At 37.9% G+C, this 24,843-nt stretch overlaps 1 protein-coding gene across 1 annotated transcript in view; it reads right to left on the bottom strand.

Moving 5' to 3' along the window:
- Positions 1-19,207, bottom strand: part of Pcyt1b (phosphate cytidylyltransferase 1B, choline) — a 90,225-nt gene extending 71,018 nt beyond the window's left edge. The window contains exon 1 of the mRNA XM_051179270.1: positions 19,039-19,207. Coding sequence (XP_051035227.1) covers positions 19,039-19,077 — 39 coding nt within the window. The 5' untranslated portion in view covers positions 19,078-19,207. The remainder of the gene's footprint in view (positions 1-19,038) is intronic.
- Positions 19,208-24,843: the final 5,636 nt, after the last annotated feature.

The following is a 24,843-nucleotide window of genomic DNA, read 5'->3' on the forward strand; positions in this document are numbered from 1 at the left end:
AAATTCATTCCTAAATAAAGCTTTGCAACATCTTTGTTTCACTCCATAAAATTCTTATGATAGATATTTTTCTGGAATCAAATTAAAACCCAAATGGCTAGGCACACTTGTGAGGGATTTTTTTTTCCTTAATTAAATCATTTGAAGTGGACAGACCCACTTCTAATCTGTATCTTTTAGGTGGGAAGATACATCTTTAATCCAGATCTTTTGAGGTGGAAAGATTCTTTTTTTTTTTTTTTTTTTTTTCTTTTAGCTTTTCGAGATAAGGTTTCTCTGTGCACCTTAACTGTTCTTGGCTGTCCTGGAACTCAATCTGTAGACCAGCCTGGCCTTGAACTAACAGAGATCCGCCTGCTGCCCCTGCCTCCCAAGTGCTGGGATTAAAGGCATGCACCATTATGGCTGGAAAAAGTTCATTTTTAATGTGGGTCACACCTTCTGCTGAGAGCCTATATAAAGGATACATGAGACGAAAGCTTGCTCTCTCTTTGCCTGTTTGTTCTTGCTCTCCCTAGCAAGTCATTCATTGGCATCAGAGTTTACTTCTTCTGGATTCTGGCATATACTGAACACCAACTGAGACATTCAGCCTTAAGAACTAAACAACTACTAGATTCTTAGACCATCTGTTGTTAGATGACAGGTATTGTTGGACTAGCTGAACCACAGCCCATAAGCCATTCTAATAAATCGTGTGTGTGTGTGTGTGTGTGTGTGTGTGTGTATTCATATTGCTCTATAGCAGTGTTGCTGAACCCCTGTGAACTTGAACAAAACTGTGACATACATACATATATGTATATGTATATAGAATGAATATATATTCACTGTATAAGTTTTGTTCCTCTAGAAAACCCTGATTAGTCAAGTTCTCAATCTTGATTATAAAGATAATTACTTGGAGAGTATTCAATAACACTAAGGCTTGGTTTTTATGCCCTAGACACTCTCATCTAAAAGACTGGAGTATAGCATCTGGAGATCAGACATGGCAACACACACCTGTATCTTCATACTTGGAAAGCTAAGGTGAGAAGGTTGCTACAAGTTCAGGTCTTGTCTGTCGTACACTGTGATTTCCAAGTCAGCCTGGGTTGTAGAGTGAGACCCTGTTTTCAAATGAAACAAGCATGGATTTAAACATTTTTTTCATTTATTGTGTGCTTATGTCATCATGCATACATGGTTGTGACAGTTTGAGGGAGTTGGTTCTCTCCTTCCACCAGGTGGATTCCTGGAACTGAATTCAGGTTTTATTCAGGTTGGCAGTCTTAATGGCAAGTATCTTTACCCTCTGAGCCTTAACCCCCAACTGTTAAATGTTTTTCCCCCAAGAATCCTACTTATGTTTGCTTCATGAGAAAATAGCTGTTATTATTAGTGTCCCCAAAAGTTTGCTATATTAAGAACTCTCAGTAGGTCCCAAAGCAATAATTTAAACACCTAGCCTCCAAAAGTGTTAGGAGGAGCTATGTAAAATGACTCAATAATCATGAGTGGAGTAACTGTATGCAAGCCAAGGTTCTTCTGCAGAAGCCCATCCTTGTCACAACCAATTTTTTTTTGTAAATAAGTGAGCATGGGATAAACATAGTGTCAAAGAAGAATGGCCATTTATTCCTGCAAAATATTAAATTGAAAAACTTCACTATCATTCAACCATAGGAACTCAAAAGGAAGAAAAGCTGCCATTGTTTCACATACTTTGTGAATGAGTCTTTTGAAATTTCCATCATGGCAACTCATCAAGGTGACTCATGAAACTCAAGAGATTCTAATTCCATGGGTCCATCAGCTTGAATTTTGCCCAGGGTCACATGTGTTCAGCAACAGTATTGTGGGCAATTATGAAAACATAGTACATAAGAGGCTCAGGAGGTAAATTTGTGGATAACAATGTTCATGAGTAGAATATATTATTTTTTTAAATGGTAGAAAATTTCAAAAGAACTTAGGATCCAACTTGAAGAGATTCCTGCCAGCCAAGATGGAAAATTCAAACAGTAAGAGTGAGAATTGCAACTGTGGCACATTGAAGTCTACCAAATAAGTTTAAGTCCACACATTTGTAGTACTATTTCAAGAAAAGAAGGAGTGCAGAATAACTGGGGTTGTCTGTCACCACATTTGCCTGGTATGGTGGTGCCCATCTGTGACACCATCACTTGGAAAAATAGAAGGATGAGGAGTTCAAAGTTATTCTCAACTACATAATCCATTACTATCTACCCTCGGATGTGATAACCTATCTGGAAAACAAAAAATGAAGCAAACCACCAGAACCTTCACTTGTCTGAATTGTAGGGTGCTGGATATTTTGAAAATTGGGAGCTAGAGAAAGAATCAAGTGTTTTATCTTTTGTTACAAACCTTTTCTATCAGAACTGTCCCTCTGAGTCATCAAATAGGAAGGAGGGTCTCATCTTAAAATGACTACTGAAGAAGGTAATGAATCTGCTCTGTTTCCTCGTCTCTAATGAATGATTACATCTAGGCATTGAGCACTAACTATGGATAACATGACAGACAGACAACCTCAACTACTCTGTGATTCTGAACTATCTATAAAATAGTCTTCCAAGGAAACAGAACTTGACTTTGACCACATACCCCTTGATCTCAGAGCAATTTAGAGGAAACACAGAGGGTATAAACAAGTATGCTAAGACCACAGAGATACAATCAGCAAGTCCAGATTGTAAAATTCTGCAGAACAAGCTTTGCTTCTTCAGCCAAACAATGGCAGAAAACACATTGATTGCATGAAGCCAATAAAATAGCAACCAATATATAGCAAGTCTTAGTATTTAAAATTCAAAATACTAAAGATGATATTCATGTGATCACTAGAATGTGGAGTAATTTCTGGGTGGTATGAATACATTGTTGACTTTTTAGGTGTGACGATGGCATTGTGCTTTTGTTTTCAAAAATATTTTAGAAGTATGTACCCAGAAAAAGAAATATACTGAAGTGTTTACTCTTGTATAATGTTTGTATGTGAGAAGTGGATTAAAGTCTACATCAGTGTTTTTCAGTTGGGTGATGTTTTGCCCCTAAACAATTGTAGTGATCCCTAGAGACAGTTTTTTGTCAACTTGGAGGATGGTGCTACAAGCTTCTGAACATCCTAGGGTGTACAGAATAGTTGTCCTCACTGTGCTATTGAAGACCTTAGATCACACAGAGGCTTGAGGTGCAGAATGTAATCATGCCAGAGAAGGCCTTGTGATCTTTCTGGCTGGGAGACTGGAAGACCTGTGAGGAGCTGATATCAGACTATCTCCCTCTGGCATCCTTATTTCTTTTTAAACCAGCTTCTGTTTCAAGGTGGTTTCTAGCCACTTATTCCCTTCTTATGGGCACTGGCCTTTCTGTTTTGTCTCTCTCAGTATAGAGCTGCAAAAGGCAAATCACATAGTTTCAATCCTCACTGGACTTCTCAGCAATGGGAGTCAGGTCATCTGGCCTGTTTTGTTTCAGCATTATTCATTCTCTTGTGGGAAACACGGACTATGGGAAGTTAGTGACACCAGCCATTATTTGTTTTGCTAAGTATGTCAGTGATAAACTCTCTGAATCTAAAAGTGGTTCATTGTATTTTTACCAGTCAAATCAACCAGACCTTGGTTTAGCCTTTGTGCATGACAATTATCCCACCCAGAATGTTAATAATACAGAGATTGTAAATCTCCCGAATGAGCAGGATGGATTATGAGTTGATTATGCTGAAGCAAGTTAGGGAGCACACGAACATTAAAAATTGGAGTATACAGCTTTATCTAAATGTGTATAAGTCTGAAGCTTTTCTTGAACAAAAAATATATTTTAAAAAGATACTTGGGGCAGAAGAAATGGTCCAGAAGTTACAAGCAGTGCCTGCTCTTCCAGAGGAACCTGATTTGGTCCCCAGTACACACATGACAGTGTATATTTGCTTGTAACAATAGTTCCAAGATATCCAGTGCCCTCTTCTGTCCTGCAGGCACCAGGCCATGATATATATCCATACATGTAATCACTCACACATGCACATAAAATACAAACAAATCTTAAAAAAAGATAAATACTGGTCCCTTTGCCTTATTATATATCTGGCATACATGTCCAGGCAATGTGTATACATGCACAAGTGCTGTTGATGTGTGTTCTTGAGCAGATCTCTTAACCGCTGTAAGCCTCAGTTCCCTCAAGATACAGTGAGGTTATCAATGCTTCCTCTAAGGGGCTTGTGGTGATTGTGAGAGACCACGTGCTTACTGGAGTACCTTCCATGAATACCTTACTAGATCCACTTGTTCTTTCTGTCTGGTACTTCCTAGTAAAGAAATCCAAACAGCCCTTGCTTGTTGTCTGGATGAGTAATTTTGACTCATCCTATTTCTTTTCTAATAGTACATGGAAAGCATACATGACCCTGTTATGAAATGTTTTGTTTTGAGCTTCCAGAAGAGCAAACCCTGTGGGGCCCCAGGGGATGGAGAGTGAGAAGGAAGGTAGCAATTATTTCAGTAGGTGATGCATTGATAATTTTTCCCTAGAAGGGGCATTTAACAGTTTCAGGTGACTGTTATAGTTGTCACAACTTGAAGTAGAGGGATACTACTGGTATTTAATGGATAGAGACATGGGATCTTTTGAAGCATCCTACCATACACAGCCAGTCCTTGTGATACAGAAGTATCTAGCCTCACATAGCAGCAGCAGCAACAATAAGAAACCCTGGGTTAAGGTGACTGGAATTCTTTGACAAAGCTTTTTCTTAGTAATTACCTTTGCCTTTCTTTGTTCTTTTTACCCAACATGAGCAGGTTATCAGAGGCATCCTCAGGAGAAATCATTTAAAATATGATTACCTTAGCTTTGTGGTCCTAAATTGTTACTCATTTCTTTGTGAGAAAAAAAAAAATCTGAGTACTGCTCTGATGTTATTGCCTTTGAGTTTCAAATACCAAATACCAAGCTCACACTGACTACCTTCTTAATTAACAGACTGTGGAGGCAGGGCATCTCTTCAGTAACTAGGGGTGAGGATCTTCCTTTTCCTGGCAGCTCTCTAGTCTTTGCCTTTGCCTATGGGGAGAATTAGGATAAACGTATTAATCTCCACAAGGGTTGTATTTCTTTTGTTTAAATGACTCATTTTAGCCAGGTGTAGCAGTGCATACTTACAATGTTAGCACTCAGGAGGCTGAGTTAGGAGGCTTATCATTAGTTCAAGGCCAGCCTGGGATATAGAGCAAGGACTTATCTTTGGGGAAAAAAAAGAAAAGAAAAAGAAAAAAAGGTAATCTCCATTTAGATGATGGCTGCCTATCAGGTCACTATTAAATAAAAACTATTATGTATCATTTGCCTTCTATCCCTGTTATAAAGCCAGGCAAATTGGAGTTGAGGACTATAATGCTATATGCCCAGAAAGAGCTTAAATATGTATTCATCTCCAAACAGTGTATCCTTCAATGAGAACTGTGTCTTTAAACATGTGTCTTTGCAGAGGAACCCACAGAGACAGCTGACCTGAGATTGTGGGAGGACATAGACTCTGGAACAACAGTTAGGGAGCCTGTGTGGGACTGACCTAGGCCCTCTGAATATGTGTGACAGTTTTGTAGCTTAGTCTGTTTGTAAGGCTCCTAGCAATGTGGCTCCTAGTGCCTGTCCCTGGCACCTATCTGACTTTTAGAAACCTGTTCCCCATGCTGGATTACCTTTCCCAGCCTTGATTCAGTGGATGGGTCCTACCTCAACTTGATGTACCATACTTTGTTCAAGTTCATTGGAGGCCTGCCCCTTTCTGAATGGAGAAGGAGATGTAGATGGGAAGGGGGTAGATGTGAATGAGGGGAGAGGAAACTGTGGTTGATATATAAAATATATCTGGTATATAGGCACATACATGCAGATAGAGCATTCATAATGATAAAACAAACAAATCCTTAAAAAGCATTTTTGTATCTCCTAATGACCTACCACAAAGTATATAGCTCCATAGGATACAGTAGACCCAAAGTGTAGAAATCAGCCATAAAACATTTTTCTGTCCTGCCTGGTTACTAGTATTTTAACAGTATATATCTGAAGAACAGCCATGGTTCTCTTAAATAACCAAGTTAACAAACCTGCAAAACTAACCAATGATGTTGGCCATTTCCTCCAGAAATTCCAAGAGCTTTCTGAAGTTTTGCCATTAGTAGACTAGCTACTCTAGATCACTAGATACTTTAGCTTTGACTGAACTTTCCCTAAAACCTGTGTATGCCCACTATACTTACAACTGTCTTAGAGTCTAGTTAACACAACCAGCCAATTATGGTATGTGTGATTGTCTACTTATGATTGTAGTTAACTATAGCACAACCAGCCAATTATGGTAGCACAGTGAGTATTTGGGAGGCCAGGGCAGAAAGACCTTCAGTTTAAGACCTGTCTAGGTTACAGAGACCTTGTCACAATTTTTTTTTAAATCAAGGCCCTTGTGTTCTTAGGTCTTCTTTTCTTGATTTTCTTTAATAAATCTACATTTACTCTGCAAGAAAATATGCAAATAAACTTATCTTAAACTGAATTGGTAAGATGTTGTTATATGACTCTGAAAAGTGCCATTGAATTGCTTGTTGAGGCCAAGACAACTGTAAAAGCTGAGAGATAAAATTACAAAAGGCTTATCTGGTGACTCTGTACTCAGAATATTTTGGAATAACTTAAGCTGTCACTCCAATTTCAATAAAACAAAACAAAAAACCATAGACAGTGCACATGTGCTTGCCTAATGAAAATAAGACAAAGCTTCAGAACACTGCTCAGTGGCCCAATCAAAGCACTGGCAAATCAGTATCTTTTGTATTTCAATACATGATTAATGTATGTACTTATCATTTTCAAAATGTGGCTCCATTATAACCATTTTATTTTTCAATGAACTAAACTATTATATATCATTGTATAGAATAAGAAGATATGTACTTCAAAGCAGAGTTATTGAAATTCTCTTCAACTCTGTACTATGGAGAAAACCATACAAAACTTTGATGGACATTATCATGAATTATTCGTGTGATAGTTTAAGGAAGTCCTTCAAGCTGCGTTTGATAGTGCAAGCAATTAGCCTACCATTTGAGAGGCTGAGAATAGGGAATTGATAGTTTGAGGCCAGCCTGGCCACCTAGCAAGAATGTATCAAAAAAAGGTACTTCAATGCCACTCTAGACAGAAGTATAGCAGCCACATGGGATACATATATGTACAAGTATTATCCCTCTCCCTTGGAGGACAGTCTAGCTCCCACCCTCTGGGACAGCTGAACATGAGTTGTAAATGGATGAGTTTGCCCTCTGTGGTAGCTGTAAGCATTCAGACATTATATTCCTATGGCAACCCTTGGAATCACACAGGTTTTGAGGTGGAGGAGAGCCTTGTAAATAATAATCCCAGTATCTTGGTTATTGGTACTAATGTTAATGTCAATCAAATTAGAGGTTTCGGTCTCATTGAAGTCGGTCTACTTAACATCGAACCATTCCTTAAAGGCTGGGTTCTAACAGATTCTTTCCCCTGAATGATCTAGGGACAACCCTAGATGGAGAAACTTCAGTCTTCCTTAGCCAGAAAAATATATATAGGATAAACAGCAATTTAGGTTCCTTTACTTAACACAAATTTCCTAAGCATTACTAGAATCTATGATTCCAGATGAAGGTCTCCATTTTCAAGACTAGGTAGAACAAACACTTAGAAATTGGTTTGGGGTTTGAAGGCATGTACCTCAATGGTAGATAGTATAATTCAAAGCCTCATGTTCAATCTCTATCATCCTACACACACATACACACACACACACACACACACACACACACACACACACACACACACACACACACACCACACACGCAAGCAAGCACGCACGCACGCACAAAACAAACAAAAACACCTACGATTGGGTTAGAGAGATGGCTCAGTGGGTGAGAGGATTGGGTGCTTTTCCAGATGTCCTGAGTTCAATTTCCAGCAACTACATGGTGGCTCACAATCATCTGTAATGAGATCTGGCGCCCTCTTCTGGCGTTCAGGTATACATGCAGGCAGAACACTGTACACAAAATAAGTGGATAAATCTTATAAAAGAAAAGAACTTAAAAAATAAAAATACTAAAGATTGAGTTTTTTAGTAAATATTTTAAAAATTCTAATTATACTGGTTGTTTATTTCAAAAGAAATTATTGAAATTCTTCCATGATTTTTTCCGTGTGTGTGTGTGTGTGTGTGTGTGTGTGTGTGTGTGTGTGTGTGTGTTATGCAGAGACCAAAGGAGAACATCACGTTTCTTTCTCTATTCCTCTCCACATTATTTTTTGAGGCAGTGCTTCTCACTAAACCTGAAGCTCACCATTTTGTCTAGGCTAGCTATCTAACAGGCTCCTGGGATTTGAACTCAGGTCCTCTTGCTTTCATAAAAAGTTATTTTACCCACTGAGTTATTTCCCTAGTCTCTCATGCTTTTATTCATGATTTAAATCAATGCTTAAAAACGGATTTGAAATAGATATAGTTCTCTTTGTCCTGGGCCATACTTGCCAATTTTTGAAATTCCTTGCTTATTTCTGTGTGTATGTGTATGTATAGCATGTGTGTCTCTCTTCTTGTGCATGTACACACATGTGAGAGAGACTTTGTCATTCATGGAAAAACAAATAAAACTATTTTTGCTGTGGTTTTGAAACAAGCTCTTGCTGTTGCTGCCCAGGCTAACCTTGAACTCTTGGTAGTCCTCCAACTCCTGGTAATACTCCTTCCTCAACATCCCAAGTACTGGGATTATGTACATGCTACATCATGTTTAACACAAAGAGAGATGTATTAATACTCAAGGCAAGACTGAAAGAAAACATAATTTCATACCAATTCTACCATTTTCTGTATGCTTTGATATTTAAGAGCTGACTCCAGGTCCTTCAAAATAACAAAAAATGAGAGGAAAAATAAGACTCTTTCTCCCTCATAGCTCTCAATGTCAGGAAACATAGAAAAACCCTGTTTGGTCACAAGGTTAGATCCTCTTGCTCCATGTTTTTCTGCCTGATCACTAGGCCACTTCAGTGGGCAGGTAGGCTTTGAAAATTTGTACCCACCAAGGTTTGTCTTGGGGGACCACATGGATGAGTTATAGGGAAAAGCTACTGCACTCTAGAGAGTCAGCTTGTGTTCTGCCTGTCAATATTCAGAGGAAGAAGTAGGCACCAGGCAATCTATGGCTGTAATTCTATATCTGGTAATTATTTGACCCTTGGAGCAATCTACCATATTCTCCAAAGAACACACGACTGTGCTGTGTTAGCTGAAGGGTGTACAAATATTCACATTTCCTGTAATATTAAAGTTCATGTACAGGGATTACTGATAGATGTGAGGAAAGAAGGCCTAATGATATTTTAGAATAAAAAGTTAATAAATAACTTCTTTCCTTTGATGTGGCTTTGTTTGTTTGTTTTGAGATAAGGTATCATCATGTATCCCTGGCTGGACCTGGAATTTCTTATGTAGATCAGGCTGGCCTTGACCTCACAGAGATCTGCCTCTACCTCCCAAAAGTGTGGTGATCTTTTGTTTATGATCTAACAAATAAAGTTTGCCTGAAGATTAGAATGTAAAGATAGCCACACTAGTCAGTCACAGAGGCCAGGCAGTGGTGGTATAAACCCTTAATTCCAGCAGCCACACTAGTTAGTCATAGAAGCTGGGTGGTGGTGCACACCTTTAATCCCAGCACTAGAGAGGAATATAAGGCGGGTGGAGACAGGAGTGCAGTGTATTCAATCTGCAGTCACACTGAGGACAGGATCGCCCCTTCTGGTCTGAGCCTTGGTAGACGTAAGAACTCTCTAGTAGGTTGGTTGCTTTGCTTTGCTGATCTTCAGCTTTTACCCTAATATCTGTCCCTGGATTTATATTGTTTGTGCTACATCTAGCATCCAACTTTTGCAGTATGAATTCAGGAAAATGCTGTTTGCCCATGGCTTTGCAGCCTCTGGCACAGGCCAGAGTTGCAAGTGGAGCTCCTGCAGAAGTCACTGCCCATCCAGCTAGGTTTTCTTTCTTTTTTTTTTCTCCAAGCCTCTGAGCGAGTTTGGGATTTTCATGTTTAGGAGTCTCTAAAATAGACTCCAGCTGCCACCCAAACTCTAGAAGCACCTGGGCTCCAAATGCCACAGGACCAGCTGGCTTTGCCTTCAGGCAACTCCCACCACATGTGTTTTTTGCACAAATCCCATGTGGGGTTTTTCAAACAGCCGGCTCACTCTTTCTCCCCACTTCTGTGGGTTGCAGCTTTCCCTAAAGCCCTTCTCAGGCTGCCATTCTCAGCTCATGCCCACATGCTAGTTCTCTGATCAGATTTGCTATGCCTCACAGTTCACTGACACTGTCAGCAGATTTACTAAGACTACTGGGAAACTGGGAATTCTCCGCCCCCCCCCCCCATGGGTTTCTTTGTATTTCTTTGGAGGCTTTTCCTGGAACTAGCTCTGTAGACCAGGCTGGCCTCAAACTCACAGACATCCACCTGCCTCTGCCTCCTGAGTGCTAGGATTGAAGATGTGTGCCACCAATGTACGGCTGACAATTGGGAATTCTTAAGGAAAAGGATTAATTAAATGAGTTTCCCCCCACATTAAAAAATGGGAAGCAGTCTTACAATGGAGAGAGTTAGGGCTGTGTATGATTATACAATGGATGGTTTAAAACTGGAACAATTAAATGAAGGGATAATCAACTTAACTTGGATTGACATACTGTTAATTATCATTTTGATAATCTTTGTTGTCAGTTTGATAATTCTTTGTTTATCTCTAAAAAAGTTGGTTGATATGAGTGCCAAGATACAGGCCTTGGAAAAACTTGTTAAAGCATATCATAGAGATATTCAAACCCAGATAGAGGAATTTAAAGGAGAACCAATTTCAGCATTGCATTATAAGGCTAGAGGGAAACAGCTTAAGGTTTTCAAACAACCAAACTTAATATATCCAGTAACCTTACAGGAATTGCCAAATGATAGAGGCTCTGTAAGAGCTAATTGGACTCCTATGTCAATGTTAGATTTAAGGAGATTCAAGGACTCCATAGTCTCATATGGCAGGCATTCACCATTTGTGAAACAGACGTTAAACTTGTGGTCCGATTGTAATAGAGTTATCCCTACCGACTAGATAGACTTGGTTAATGCTGTTTTGGAGCCTGATCCACAATTACAATGGAGTACTTGGTTCAAAGAAGAGGCTGAGACTATTGAATAATGGAGTAAATCTAGAGGGATGGAAATCTCCCAAGATCAACTTCTTGGAGAAGGAAGTTGATTACTTTACTAAAGAAAGACAATCTCTATAAAACCATACCCTGGCTTTATGCCTCACAGCAGCTTTGAATGCTTGGGACAGACTTGGAGAAGTAGGAAAGACAATTGAATCATTTACTAAAGTTGTACAGTGCCCAAAGGAAGCCTTCAAGGATTTATTACAAAGATTGACTTCAGAAGCTAGACAAATAATAATTGAATCTTTGGGATTTGAAAATGGTAGTTCTCAATGCAAAGGGTAATTGGGTCTTTTTAAAGGTAAGGTCAGAACCCTTGGAGGAATTGGTCCAAGATATAATCAATATTGATTCTCATAACCATGATGATGCATGAAAAGGAGAGCTGATTTCAAGAGGTTTGAAGAAAAATCAAAATGTGAAAAGTTTCAATTGTGACAAACAAGGTCACCTTAAAAGGGATGGTAAACAGGGCATTCCTAAAAACACTTGTGGAAAAGGTCTCTGAGTTAATTCTAAAAGGAAAATTGAGATTTTTTTTTTTTCAATTAGCAGGAATAGACCCAGCAGATGTTATAGTGGCTTTTAATAAGGATGAAATTGACAAACTGTGGTTAGAAAGTGAACCCTGACAAAGTGCTTGCAGTAATAATTTTGGAGAGATTAATAACAAAAATCCCTAAGACAAGAGAGTTCAACTTATAAAGAAAACTAATTGGATCCTTCCTTATATTGTACAGGAAACACCAATAACTGGAACCCCTACATTCTATACTGATGCAAATAAATCAGGAAAGGCAGGCTACAAATCAGAAAAATTTAAGTAAAGTAGATTTAAGTCCTTATAATTCTGTTCAAAAGTCAGAATTATGTGCTATTTTCATGATGTTAATGGATCATGAAGAACCTCTCAACATAGTTGTTACTGATTCACAATATGCAGAAAGAGTTGTTTTACGTATTGAAACTGCTGAATTTATATCAGCTGATACAGAATTGACTTCATTGTTTATTTAAGTATAAGATATAGTCAGGGACAGGAATCATATATATATATCATCTCATATATCTGATCCCATTTGGGTCTGTCAAGCCCTCCAGGACAAGGTAATGCAGAAATTGATCAATTATTGATTGGAAATGTTCTGGAGGCCTCAGAATTTCATTTAAAAACTTCATTTCCATAACAAAAGTTTTAAAAAAAGACGTTTCCATCATTTGGCAACAAGCCAAGGAAATTTTAAGGCAATGTCCTACTTGTTCTTTGCACAACACAATTCTACTACCTGCAGGAAGTAACCCAAAGGGTACTCAAAGGAATAAAATCTGGCAGATGGATGTGTTCCATTTTGTAGAATTTGGAAAATCACAATATGTACACAATACCATTGATACCTATTCAGGTTTTCAATGGGCAATTACTTTGAGTTTGAAAAAGGCTGATTCATGAATTACACATTTGCTAGAAGTCATGGCCATCATGGGAATACAAATAAAGACAATGCTCCAGCATATGTCTCTAAGAAAATTAAACAGTTTTTGCTTATTATAATATAAAGCATATTACAAGTACACCACAAAGTCCTATAGGGTAGGCAGTTATAGAAAGATCAAATCAAACTCTAAAGGACATGCTAAATAAACAGAAAGGGATGATAAAGAACCCCATAAATAGACTGCATAGTGCTTTATTTACTTTGAATTTTCTAAATGTTAATGAGACAGGAACAGCAGTTGTGGAGAGACAATGGATAATAGAAAAAAAAACTACGGAATTAAATCTGCATGTATACTTTACAGAAATGCTGACGTCAGAATAGAAACCAGATCATTTGTTACATTGGGGAAAGAGTTTTGCTTTTGTTTCCACAGGAGAATGAAAGTTATAGATACAATCAAAATTGATAAAGATTTTATTTATATAAGAGAATCCTCCTAATTAGAAGAGATGATAGCTCATCAAACAGCATGGCTGGTTATTCTATACTAACCTATAAAACTAACAAATGCTTTTCATTGTATCAGATATAAGTTGTCAAATGAGATCCTTCCTAAAATTAGTGTTGGGGAAGGGTTTTGTTTTTGTCTTTTCAGAGACTGAAGACATCCAGCTAAGGAATTTGAAGACTACTGGACAAATGAGAAATGTAAAGCAAAAGGACAATATCATACAGAAAAAGTATGTCCCAAGAAAAGGAGTAAATTGGCCAATTGGTATTTCACATTTCCAACAGGATAAAATTTTACAAATCTTCACAAATGTTTGTTTCTGCTTTTCTCTACAGACTAAAGTTTAAAGCTGGCTTTGGAGTTGAAGTGTGACTCTCTCCTTCTGTAAACTCAAGCATGCTTGTTAAAGTAAAATCCAAAATCTTTGTTTCATGTCAGAAGAACCACCTGATATGGGACAGAAGAAAAATAAAAATTAAAGGACATTGTATTGCCACTAATCTCAAAATCCTTTGGTTTTATTTTGACTCATTGAAGCTTTTCTTAAGTATAAATATTATCTAAAATTTTATAAGATGAATATAAATGTATTTTAAAGTTTTTGTCATGATTGCATACTAACTAATTCTAGGAAAATGTACATGATTTAGAGTTTGAGTTTATATCAGTTTCCTGCGATGAACCAAGAAAAACTAACAGCAACTTTTGAAGTCTCCAAAAGAAGGATGGGGCCCCACAATGACAGTTCTACCAGGACTATGATAGTGCTGTTAAGCTGAACAACACCAACTAAAGATAGGTTTCAGACTACAATTGCTTAGAACAATCTCGAGGTGGCTAACTGAGATGACCCAGCCTCACAGACTAATCTATCCAGGACTTGAAACAATCCCTACACTTTACTATTGTGCAGAGATAGACAACAAATGATACAGCTAGCTCTCCCAGAGCTGACAATTATCCCAAATTTTTCTTTTCAGGATCCCCTAAAGATGCTGTGATCCACCAGAGCAGGAAGTAAATTTAAGAAAATGATGCCCACATTCCCAAGAGGTGGGATAGATGGTTTTTGGTCACTCGCTCAGTTATATTATAGTTATTTGTCATTGTTTAGGGGGATTGGTTACAAGTTGTTATTGGTAATGGTCAGGAAAAAGCTAAACAAAAGAGATTAGATTCAGGGTCCTTGTTTTGAAAATAAAATGTGGCTAGAGATATTATAGGATATTGAATCTACTCTGAAAAGAACAAAGGTAGGCTATAGATATAATAAGAACAAAAGATAGATTATTGAGTCTACTTCTAAAAAGCAACTACTAGTTTTAAATATTTTACATTGGATTGGACTTTTGTATATTGTATTCAAATTTTGTATATTAATACAAATTTGAGATTACTTTTGTTAAAACATACTGTACATATTTCTAATCTTGTTTGAGGTATTGTACCTATACAGCTCATTTAACAATGTAAGGCAAATTTCTAGTCCTTGAAAGTTGTTATTATCAACTATATAAGATAATAAGGAAATGCATTTTAGTAGTCACCTATTAAAATTGAATTTGTAGTCATGTTAGACATGTTTACAAGATCAAATAGAGATATTTTAGATAGACAAATCCTCTTCAATCACTTCAGAGATCTACAGAATATAGCTTTATTTTATATTCTATTTTATTTTGGGGGCAATTTTTTGAGACAGGGTTTCTCTGTATAGCTTTGTAGACCAGGCTGGCCTTGAACTCACAGGCTGCCTCTGCCTCGTAAGTGCTGGGATTAAAGGGATGTGCCACCACCACCTGGCAGAATATGGTATTTAAATGTTTAATAACATAGGCTCTTTTTTATGACAATGAGACATGACTGCTTCTGGCAGCACGAATCTACTTTAGAGAAGATGGTGGGCATCAAAGAAACTTTATTTTCTTTGTGGCAAAAGTAAGCCACTGAGCAAAACAGAAAATCAGAACACAAAAGAGAGTGACAAATCTTGCCAAGACAAGGTGGGACAGTCTTTCAAAAATCCTGCTTCACAGAGAAATCTGTCAGATATGCTAGGCCTATAGGCTGACGATGGATGTCCCATGTTGCAGAAGAACCTTGGGTGACTGTCTGGGCAGCCAGTTGTTTCTTTCATATCTCACGTTTTTTTTGGAAGTTACTTGCTTGTACTTCCTGCTTATTCAATTAATATTATTTCCTTCTCAAGTGTCCGAGGGAGTTGAAGACTTTATAGTTAATTTTTTCCTTGTTACCAGATTCAGAAAAGAAATTCACTGTATAAGAAATTCATTGTATAAGGTTAAGAGACATTAAAAGATAATTTGATAATGCAATTTATAATAGAAAGTGAATTAGGTACAACCTTTTGGACTCACCAAGATAGGATACATATGGAGTATATTCTCTGAATTTGTCATAGGCAAATGGACTAGACATTGTTGTATTCACTGTCTGTTTTTTGTGTATAGTTATTGTTAGTTTTTCTTATATTAGCCATAACCTTCTTTTTTGAATTAGACAAAAATGGGAAATGTGGTGGTACTTTGTTTATGATCTAACAAATAAAGCTTGCCTGAAGTTCAGAGTGCTAAGCTAACCACAGTAGTCAGCCATAGAGTCCAGGCAGTGGTGGCACACACCCTTAATTCCAGCAGCCACACTAGTTATCCGTAGAAACTGGGCAGTGGTGGCACACACCTTTAATCCCAGCATTAGAGAGGAATATAAGGTAGGTGGAGACAGGCGTGCAGTGTATTCAGTCTGCAGTCCTACTGAGGGCAGGATCACCCCTTTGGTCTGATCTTTGGTAGAGGTAAGAGCTCTCTAGTGGTTGACTGCTTTGCTTTACTGGTATTCAGCTTTTACCCTGATATCTGTCTCTGAGATTTTATTATCCATGCTACACAAAAGTGCTAGGATTTTAAAAAAAAGAAAGTGCTAGGATTTAAGTGTGTGCTACCACACCTGACTTTCCCATAGGTGGCTTTTAAAAAATGTTCAGTTATCTAAAAGTTCTAAATCTGGCAGATTCTACAAAGTTCAATGGCTCCCATATAAAGTATAAATCACACTTAATTTTTTTTCTATTACTTTTTTTGTCTCTATAGCCGGTGGGCTAGACATTTTCACTAAGGAAAAGAGGAAACAGCAGATAATGCTCTTTATTGCATGGGGGAAGATGCTTAAAGTGTATTATATACTTAGATGGGTATGTCCTTATGAAATTTAGTACAATGTACAATGAATATATGACAAGAAAAAAGGCATTGATGTTTGATATGACTGGTTTTGGCAAGGTGTAAGAAACTACCTAAGCTATGAATTTAAAAATACAAATGCTTTCCTGTGAGTGTAGCTCAGTGGCAAAGTGTTGGTACAGTGCCATGGGCTTGATCCCCATAATGGCAAACACACACACACACACACACACACACACACACACACACACACACACACACACAAAATTCAGGACAAAGTGCTATTTTCTAAACAAAACATCTTGAAGTTCCTTGTGCTTTGTTATCCAGTTTTCCCTTCTAAGGAGGTCAGCCAATTTGATTTTCCAAGTTACACTCCTATCCCCCCTTCCCAATGTCCAGAAGTTAGTTCTTTCTCATAAACAGGCCCTTATCTCCCCACAAAAACCTGGAAGCAAAGACTGGTACAAATGAAAGATGTAAACATGAGGCAGTTTTCTATTGGATTCAGGGATTTGTTTGGAAAACCAGAGTTCACTTGAGCAAGGGTGATCTTGAAAGACCTGTCCCTAATTAACAGGTAGTTATCTAATCCCATAGTGAGAGGCAGTACACTGGACCCATGGAAACACCCTTCCAGGTTTCATGAGTTATAATGGAAGAAGGGTTTTGGAAGTGATTCTTGAACTGATCAAAATGTCAGTGCAAAGTATTTTTTGCTACCAACTTACTGTATGTTCCAAATGAAGAGAACAAAGTCAGTAGCACAAAATGATTTTACACAGAATTCAGAAACAGTAAAAGGGTTACTAGAAATAAGTAGGCTAACCACATTATTCTCTACAAGGGCACCTTAGGGGATCCCTATTTTAATGAATAAATAAAAATGATGTGTAATTATCATATCAATTGCTTGCAACTAAGTGAGTGCTTCTGGAGTTATTTGATGGTGCTTAAAAATCTTTGGTCTCTGAAGTGCATTTAACAGTCTCCTTGACTCTTATCTATATTATTAATTTGCAGATCAAAGTTAACTTGGCACTATGCAAATGAGAAGACTTCAAATGAATGAGATTTTAATGTAAATTTTTAAGTCCACATTACTTAGAACTGCAATGTATTTTCAGAATATGGGTCAACAAATTTAAAAGAACTATATGGTTTAAAACCTTACTGTTTAATAGAACCTTCTGTGATTATGGAATGTCCTATAATTGCATTGCTTAAATAAAGGTAGTCTTCTGAGCTTTATGTAGATACTGAGCACTTGAGCTGTGGCTAGTGCAGCTGAGGAATTGAATTCTAATTTATAGTTAAATTTAATTAACTTAAATTTGAATAGCTAGGGCTGGAGAGATGGCTTAGAGCCAGCACTTATTGCTCTTGCAGAAGGCCTTGATTCAGTTCCCAGCACCTATATAGTAAGTAGTTCACAACCGTCTATAGCTCTACTTCCAGGAAAGCTTATGCCTCTTCTGACCTCTGTGGGCTCTTGCACACATGTGATGCATATATATTCACTATGGCACACACACACATGCACATAAAATTAAAACAAATAAAATAGTAATTTTAAATATTTACGTGTAACTGGCTTCCTTGTTTGGCAAGATAGGTTTTGTGTGTGTGTGGGTTGTTTTGTTTTGTTTTGTTTTTAATGGAAAATTGGATCCCAGGATGCAGGTCTCCCTTTAGTATTTTGAACAATTAACTTCTAGGAGCTTCAATTTTCTCACTTAAAAATGAGGATATAAATAATATATACCTCAGAAATTGGGTGAGAACCTCTGTGGTGAGGCATACCTGTAGTGCCAGATGTGGGAGGCAAAGACAAGGGGATTATTAGTTTGAAGCCAGCCTTGGTTACATAGTGAAATTAAGTCCAGCTAGAGCTAGCTACGCAGAGAAACCCTGTCTCAGAAAACCAAAAGTAAATAAATAAAATCAAGATCTTATGACATTTCCACTAGAAAAAGCTATCACTTTGGAAGATAAACATTTTATTAAACTATTTTTCCAATATCCCCGATCTCTCTAGGTATCTTTTTTTTTTTTTTTTTTTTTTTTTTTTTTTTGCCTTGAACTACCTACATTTCCTCATACTGATCTGACTTTTTAATTTGTATTATGAGTTTGGATTTGGGGATTGAACACAGAGCCTCATGTATGTTAAGCACACGTTCTGCAGTCAACTGCAAGCCCAGTTCCTGACTTTTATTTTCTTAATTAGAGTTTTGGTATGTAACTCAGGCTCACCTTGAACCTGTCATCATCCTTCTGTGTTTCAACTAACAGCATGAGCCATCACCATAACAATCTCCCTATTTTCTAAAAAGCAAGTTTGTTCCTGTTGTCTAAATCTTTCCAAGGGTCTTACAATAACGTACAAGAGGCAAGAGAAAGACACTAGCCACATTTTGTTTCTCCCTTTTAAACATTGCCTCAAGATGAGGAGAGGGTATTACTTTCATTTTCAGTGTGAATGTGACACAGGCCTGTCACACTCACATACATAGGAGTTTCAATCAATTTTGATATTTAAAGAAGCAAAAACACAGAAGAAAGCATTGGCATTACCTTGTGTAGGAATTTGGGAGTGCAGCTGTCCTTGTCCATGGTGCATTTCTGGTGTCCCACTGTGTTCGTTCCCAACTTTCCTTTGTCTCTATGGTCTTCTCCCCTTACAAGGTCTTTTGAGACACAGGGTGAAATTTTTGTGGCTCTAGATGTATATGAGACACTTGGCTAAAAGGTTAAGGCAGACTGCTATGCCCGGTGCTGACAGATAAGCTCCAAAGGACTAGGAGTGTCTTGTTTATTGGATAAGCCGAGATTTAAGTTGCCCGGTGCCTTTGCTTTATTTGATTTGTCACAAGCGTCCTCTTGTCCCCTCTGGGCTGTTGCTCATTGACAGTCGCTGTGCTCAGGACTGGCTCTCTGATGGCTGTTGTGTGGGGATAGGCAGGTTGTGGTGAAAGCTGTAGTTGTTGTAAAGAAGGCCATTGTTTGATCTACCCTATCCCTCCCTGGAGCTATGGCAACAAATTCCGTTGGTGAATTAACTATGTCATTGTGTGCTGGCTCGACTGATTATGCTCCTGGAATGACAAATATTTTCTTTCTTTTTTTCACTCCAAAGACTAAAAAGTACCAAAAACCTTGAAGTATTGATGTACAACTCAGCATGAACTTTCTTTAAATAGGAAAATAAAGATGGAAAATAAAGCATTTAATATACTTTAATTGACTCTAATAAGATTTTATCTTTTCTATGGAGCTATCTCCTTACCAGCATCCAAGTAAGCACTATTGATAGTGAATTTGTACTTTTTACCAATGTGAAGCCTTCCTAATTTGTATTAAGGTAATACCTTTCATCCCCCAGACACAGTGAATGGAAAGAACTCTAAAGATGGGCCAGGTGGGGAATTTTGGCTGCTGACTCATACTTCTCAACTCTGGATGAAAACCATTATCCTGAGTTTCCTTTAGCCAAAGTAATGACTTCCTCAGTTCCATCCCAGCAGGAAAGCTCTTAGTAGCTGCCCCTATATCCTAATTTCCAGACAGTCCTGCTGGATCTATTAAAGGATTCATTTTAAACTTTCTATCCAAAAGTCTACCCTGTACTTTTTCTGGGTATCATGCTAGTTTACTAGTTGAATTCTATTGGGATAGTTTCCATAGGTTTCCTAATGTGGTAGAGTGCCAACTTGGTCACCGGAATTACATTCCTGGGATTCCCTTCTCTTAAGGCCCTGGATTAGAATAGACACAAAGAGAAATTTACAGAAGATTTGGAAGACAAGACTGACACAAGAGACATTATCATGCAAAGTGATGACAGCTTCCAGCTTATCTTTGTTCTTCATCTCTGTGGCCAGTTCTTTTTTTTCTTAAGAGCAATCCCAGATGCACAAAGGTGGAACAGCTTCCTACAGGCATCCTGACCTACTTCCTCCTTTTCTGCCACATCTGGATGTGCTGGGTATCTTCTTGCATTCTTCTAATGCTCTCCCGGGCTTCTATTCACTGCCTTCCTCTTAATGATGCTAGGACTAGTTTCTGTGATAAATAATTTTCCCACAGCTCAAAATGCTTGCTTCCCTGACTGACTTCAGCCTCATTTACTTTTTGCTAAGTAATTTGAGGACTGTTAACAGAGACTCCTCAGTGTGGCAGAATTTGGAGGACAATAGGGAGAATGCCCCATAGAACTTGGCTTTAGAATTATTGGAGGAGTTGTATAGACATAAGGCCTTTTTTCAAGGTTAAGCAAACCAATATGGTGAGTCTCATGTTTTCTCTCAGTCTTCAGGGAGGCTTTGCAGCCACTGGCTCTCAAAGAAAATTGAATTAGTGGGAATGAAGTGTGTCAGTGGCATGATAAGAGACACATATCTAAACCTAAGGGAAAACTATCTGTTAAGCTAGGAGGCTGTTAAGGAGGGATGGTGAACTAGGCCTCAACTCCAAAACTGAATTGTCTTTGTTGTTGTGGTGGTGGTTTTCAAGATGAGGTTTCTCTATTTAACAGCCATGGATGTCCTAAAACTCTCTTTGTAAACCAGGCTGCCCTCAAACTCACAGAGATCCACCTGCCTAGATAAGAATTAACAGTAGTTATTTATGAAGCACTCATGCAATGATTGTAAACAACCACCACAGTCTTCTTGCTCCTGGAGATGCAGCCTCTGCCCTTCATGATGCTCTGATCACAACCTAAGAGCAAGCGAGCCAGCCCCTCCTCCTCTTTATAAGGGGTCACATCTACACACCTGTAGCCACACCCTAAGGTGTGGCCACCACCCCAAGTCCACTGGCAGAACAAGATGCCACTATACCTCTGCCTCCTGAGTGCTGGCATTAAAGAGTTATCTTTGTACTAAGTCTCTACATTTCCCCTCCTATTTATTCTCTCTGCCTCCCAGCCCCACCTACTTCTCTTTCCTATCTGGCTATTGGCCATTCAGCTTTTTGTTAGACCAATTAGGTGTTTTAGACAGGCAAAGTAACACAGCTTCATAGAGTTAAACAAATTCAACATAAAAGAATGCAACACATCTTTGTGTCACTAGACAAATGTTCCACAGCATAAATAAATGTAACAAATCTTGAACTAATATTTCACAACAAGGAGATAGATGAAGAGAGTTTTACCAGGAGGGCTGAATACAACCTGGAGGTTTGGTCTACTTCCATCCTGTGGTGTAGACAGAGAGGAAGTGTTGGTTTCTCTTATCACCTTCCCAACAAGCCATTTGGCATTCTAGGTTATTTATAAGGTGAATTTGCCAAGTTATGATACATGGTCCTCCATTTTATGCTCTTGCTCTGATACCACAAATGTTAGGTCACATATCTGTCTAAATACATCTCTTATGACCTTGAAAGCATACCTAACATCTCTTATGACCTTGAAAGAATACCTAACATAACTGTAAGTTTGATGCTTATAGATGACTAAGTACTCCTCTTGTTTCTATTTTGTAGAATATTTGGGGAGCATTGGCTTTCTTTGAAAGCCTAGTAGAATTCTGCACTAAAACCACCTGGCCCTGTGATTTTTTGTTGTTGGGAGACTTTTAATGATTGCTTGTATTTCACTTTGGATTATAAATCTGTTTAGATTGTGTATCTAATCTTGAATTAACTTTAGTAAATTGTTTGTATTTAAAAATTATCCATTTCTTTTAGATTTTCCAATTTGATGGAGTATAGATTTTTAAAGTATATCCTTATGATTATCTGGATTTCTTTGGTGTCTGTTATGTCCTCCTTTTCATCTCTAATTTTATTAATTTGGATATTCTTTCTCTCTGTCTTTTAATTTTAATAAGGGTTTGTCAATTTTAATGGTTTTCTTAAAGAATAAACTCTTTGTTTCATTGATTGTTTCTTCTTGTTTTTGTTTGTTTCTATTTCATTGATTTCAGCCCCCAAGTGTGATTATTTCTTGCTATATTTCTCCTTTTAGGTATGATTTCTTCTTTTTGTTCTCGAACTTTCAGGTGTACTGTTTGGTTACTAGTATGAGATCTCTCCATTTTTTAATGTAGGCACTCAATGTTATGAACTTGTGTAGATGGAAGTTTCTGTCCTACCTGGACCCAAAAACATTTAATTCCAAATAAACACACAGACGCTAATATTGATTATGAACTGGCTGATGGCTTAGGATTCTTTTTGGCTAGCTTGCTCTTAATTAATTAACCAATTTCTATTAATCTGTGTATCTCCACTTGGTCTTATCTTACTGGAGAATGTGGACCTCCTACCTCCATGGTGGCTACTTGGTGTTTCCTTGATGACTCACTCTTTCCATTCTCAGAATTCTCCTACTCTGGTAGCTTCACCTATATTTCCTGCCTGGCTACATCCTTTCTGTCCATTGACTGAAACATCTTTTATTTATCAACCAATAAGAGAAACATATATTCATAGCATACAGAAGGACATTCCCCCATCAAACTTGCCTCTTAGAACTGCCTTAATTGTATCCCATCAGTTTGTGTATGTTGTATATTAATTTTCAATCAATTCTAGAAACTCTAATGTAATACCTAATTTCTGTCTTGAGTCATTTTTCCTTTCTTTATTTTTAATTAAGTTGCATCAATATTTATTTAGCTTATTTTGTTCTTCAAGGAGATTCATGTATTATTTATTCTATGCCTGTGTCACTAGGAAAGTTTTCACCAAATTATATTGTGCTTAACTATGCTTAAAATAAACTGTTCAGGGTCAGACTCACAAAGTTTAAACCAACACTGGTTACTTAGTCATTGTCTTAGTTAGAGTGTCTATTGCTGTAAAGAGACACCATGACCATGATAACTCTTATAAAGAAAAACATTTAATTGTGGCGGCTCACTATGTTTAAGAGGTTTAGTCCATTATTATCATGGCAGGAAGCAAGGCAGCATGCAGGAAGACATGGTCCAGGAGAAGGAGCTGAAGATTCTTACATCTTGACCAGCAGGCAACATGAAGTGGACCACCTCTCTGTGAATGGCTTGAGCATATTAAGACCTCAATTCCCCCCCCTCCACAGTGACACACTTCCACCAACAAGACCACACTCACTCTAACAAGACCACACCTTCTAATAGTGCCACTCTCTTTGGGGGGCATTTTCTTTCAAACCATCAGTCATATTGAGCCAAATTACCTTCTTGACTCCCAAAGATCATTACTCTACTCTCTGTGGTGGTTGAGGACAACTCTAAATGACCCAATTAGAAATCTTTGGATAAAGCTGGGTGTGGTGACTCACATCTATGATGTTTAGGAGGATGAATCAGGAGGTAAATTCAAGGCCATTCTGGGCTACATAGTAAATTCCAGGAAAGTCTGTGCTACAGAGTAAGTACCTGTCCTTAACAAAAAGAATAGAAAAATAAATCTCTGTATAGATGGCAAATCTATTGCCTCTTTGAGAATTGTCCTTAAAATTAAAATTGACATGGATTTGACAGATAAAAGTCACCTGACTCTCTCCTGGGAGCATTTGCTACTAAGCATGACTATCCAGAAGCATTCTGGCCAGATGTAGTCCCCTGAAGATCTGTCAACACTGGAGCCCAACCATGGCCCCAAGACAGGAAAGCAAGCATTTGACTCATGTGCTCGTTTTTCTGCCTCACAGAAGAACAGCCTCATGTTTCTTTTCCATTCACTTCTTTTAAATCTATTAACTGAATCCCTGCATCCCACGGTACTGACACTATTATTAAAGGAGTGGTGGAGTGAGGAACAACAAGTATAGTTCCTGGGACTGGCAGAGCAGAATGACAGTGACTAAGTAAACATGCACGTGTTAGTATAGTAGTAACAAGGACTCCATACTCTAAGAAGAGCCTGTGTGAAGATAAACAAGTTAGTCTGGGGTTTAAAAAAGACAGGCAAGGTGCTTTTCATTGAAGAAACAATATTGGGGCAGTACATTGACTTCAGGCTGCAGTAGAGTGGTATGTTTAGAAACCTCAGTCCTGGTTCCACCTTGAATTGTCATTTTTTGGGGGGCAACTCACTTTGAGTCTTGATTTCTTTGCTCATACCTAAACAGGAAAAGTAGTGGGAACTGAATTAGAAACTCCTGAGCACAAAGGTGAGAAGCAAATGTAACTACACTAGTTAATGTTTCTTTCTTTTAATAACATGACCTCTCACAAACTTTGTGCTAGGATGTGCAACAGTGAGTTGACCCATTTTTGTTTTTATTCAGAAGTTAGTTGTTTATGAGTTTGTAAGCTTTCTGTAATTTCTGTTGTTAATATCCTCCTTTAATCTGTGGTGGTCTGATAAGATGCAGAGTGTTACTTAAGCTTTGTTGCACCTTGCTTTGTTTACAAGAATGTTGCCAATTTTGAAGAAAGTTCC

The sequence above is a fragment of the Phodopus roborovskii genome, unplaced genomic scaffold (assembly GCF_943737965.1).
Source record: "Phodopus roborovskii unplaced genomic scaffold, PHOROB, whole genome shotgun sequence".
NCBI classification, from domain to species: domain Eukaryota; kingdom Metazoa; phylum Chordata; class Mammalia; order Rodentia; family Cricetidae; genus Phodopus; species Phodopus roborovskii.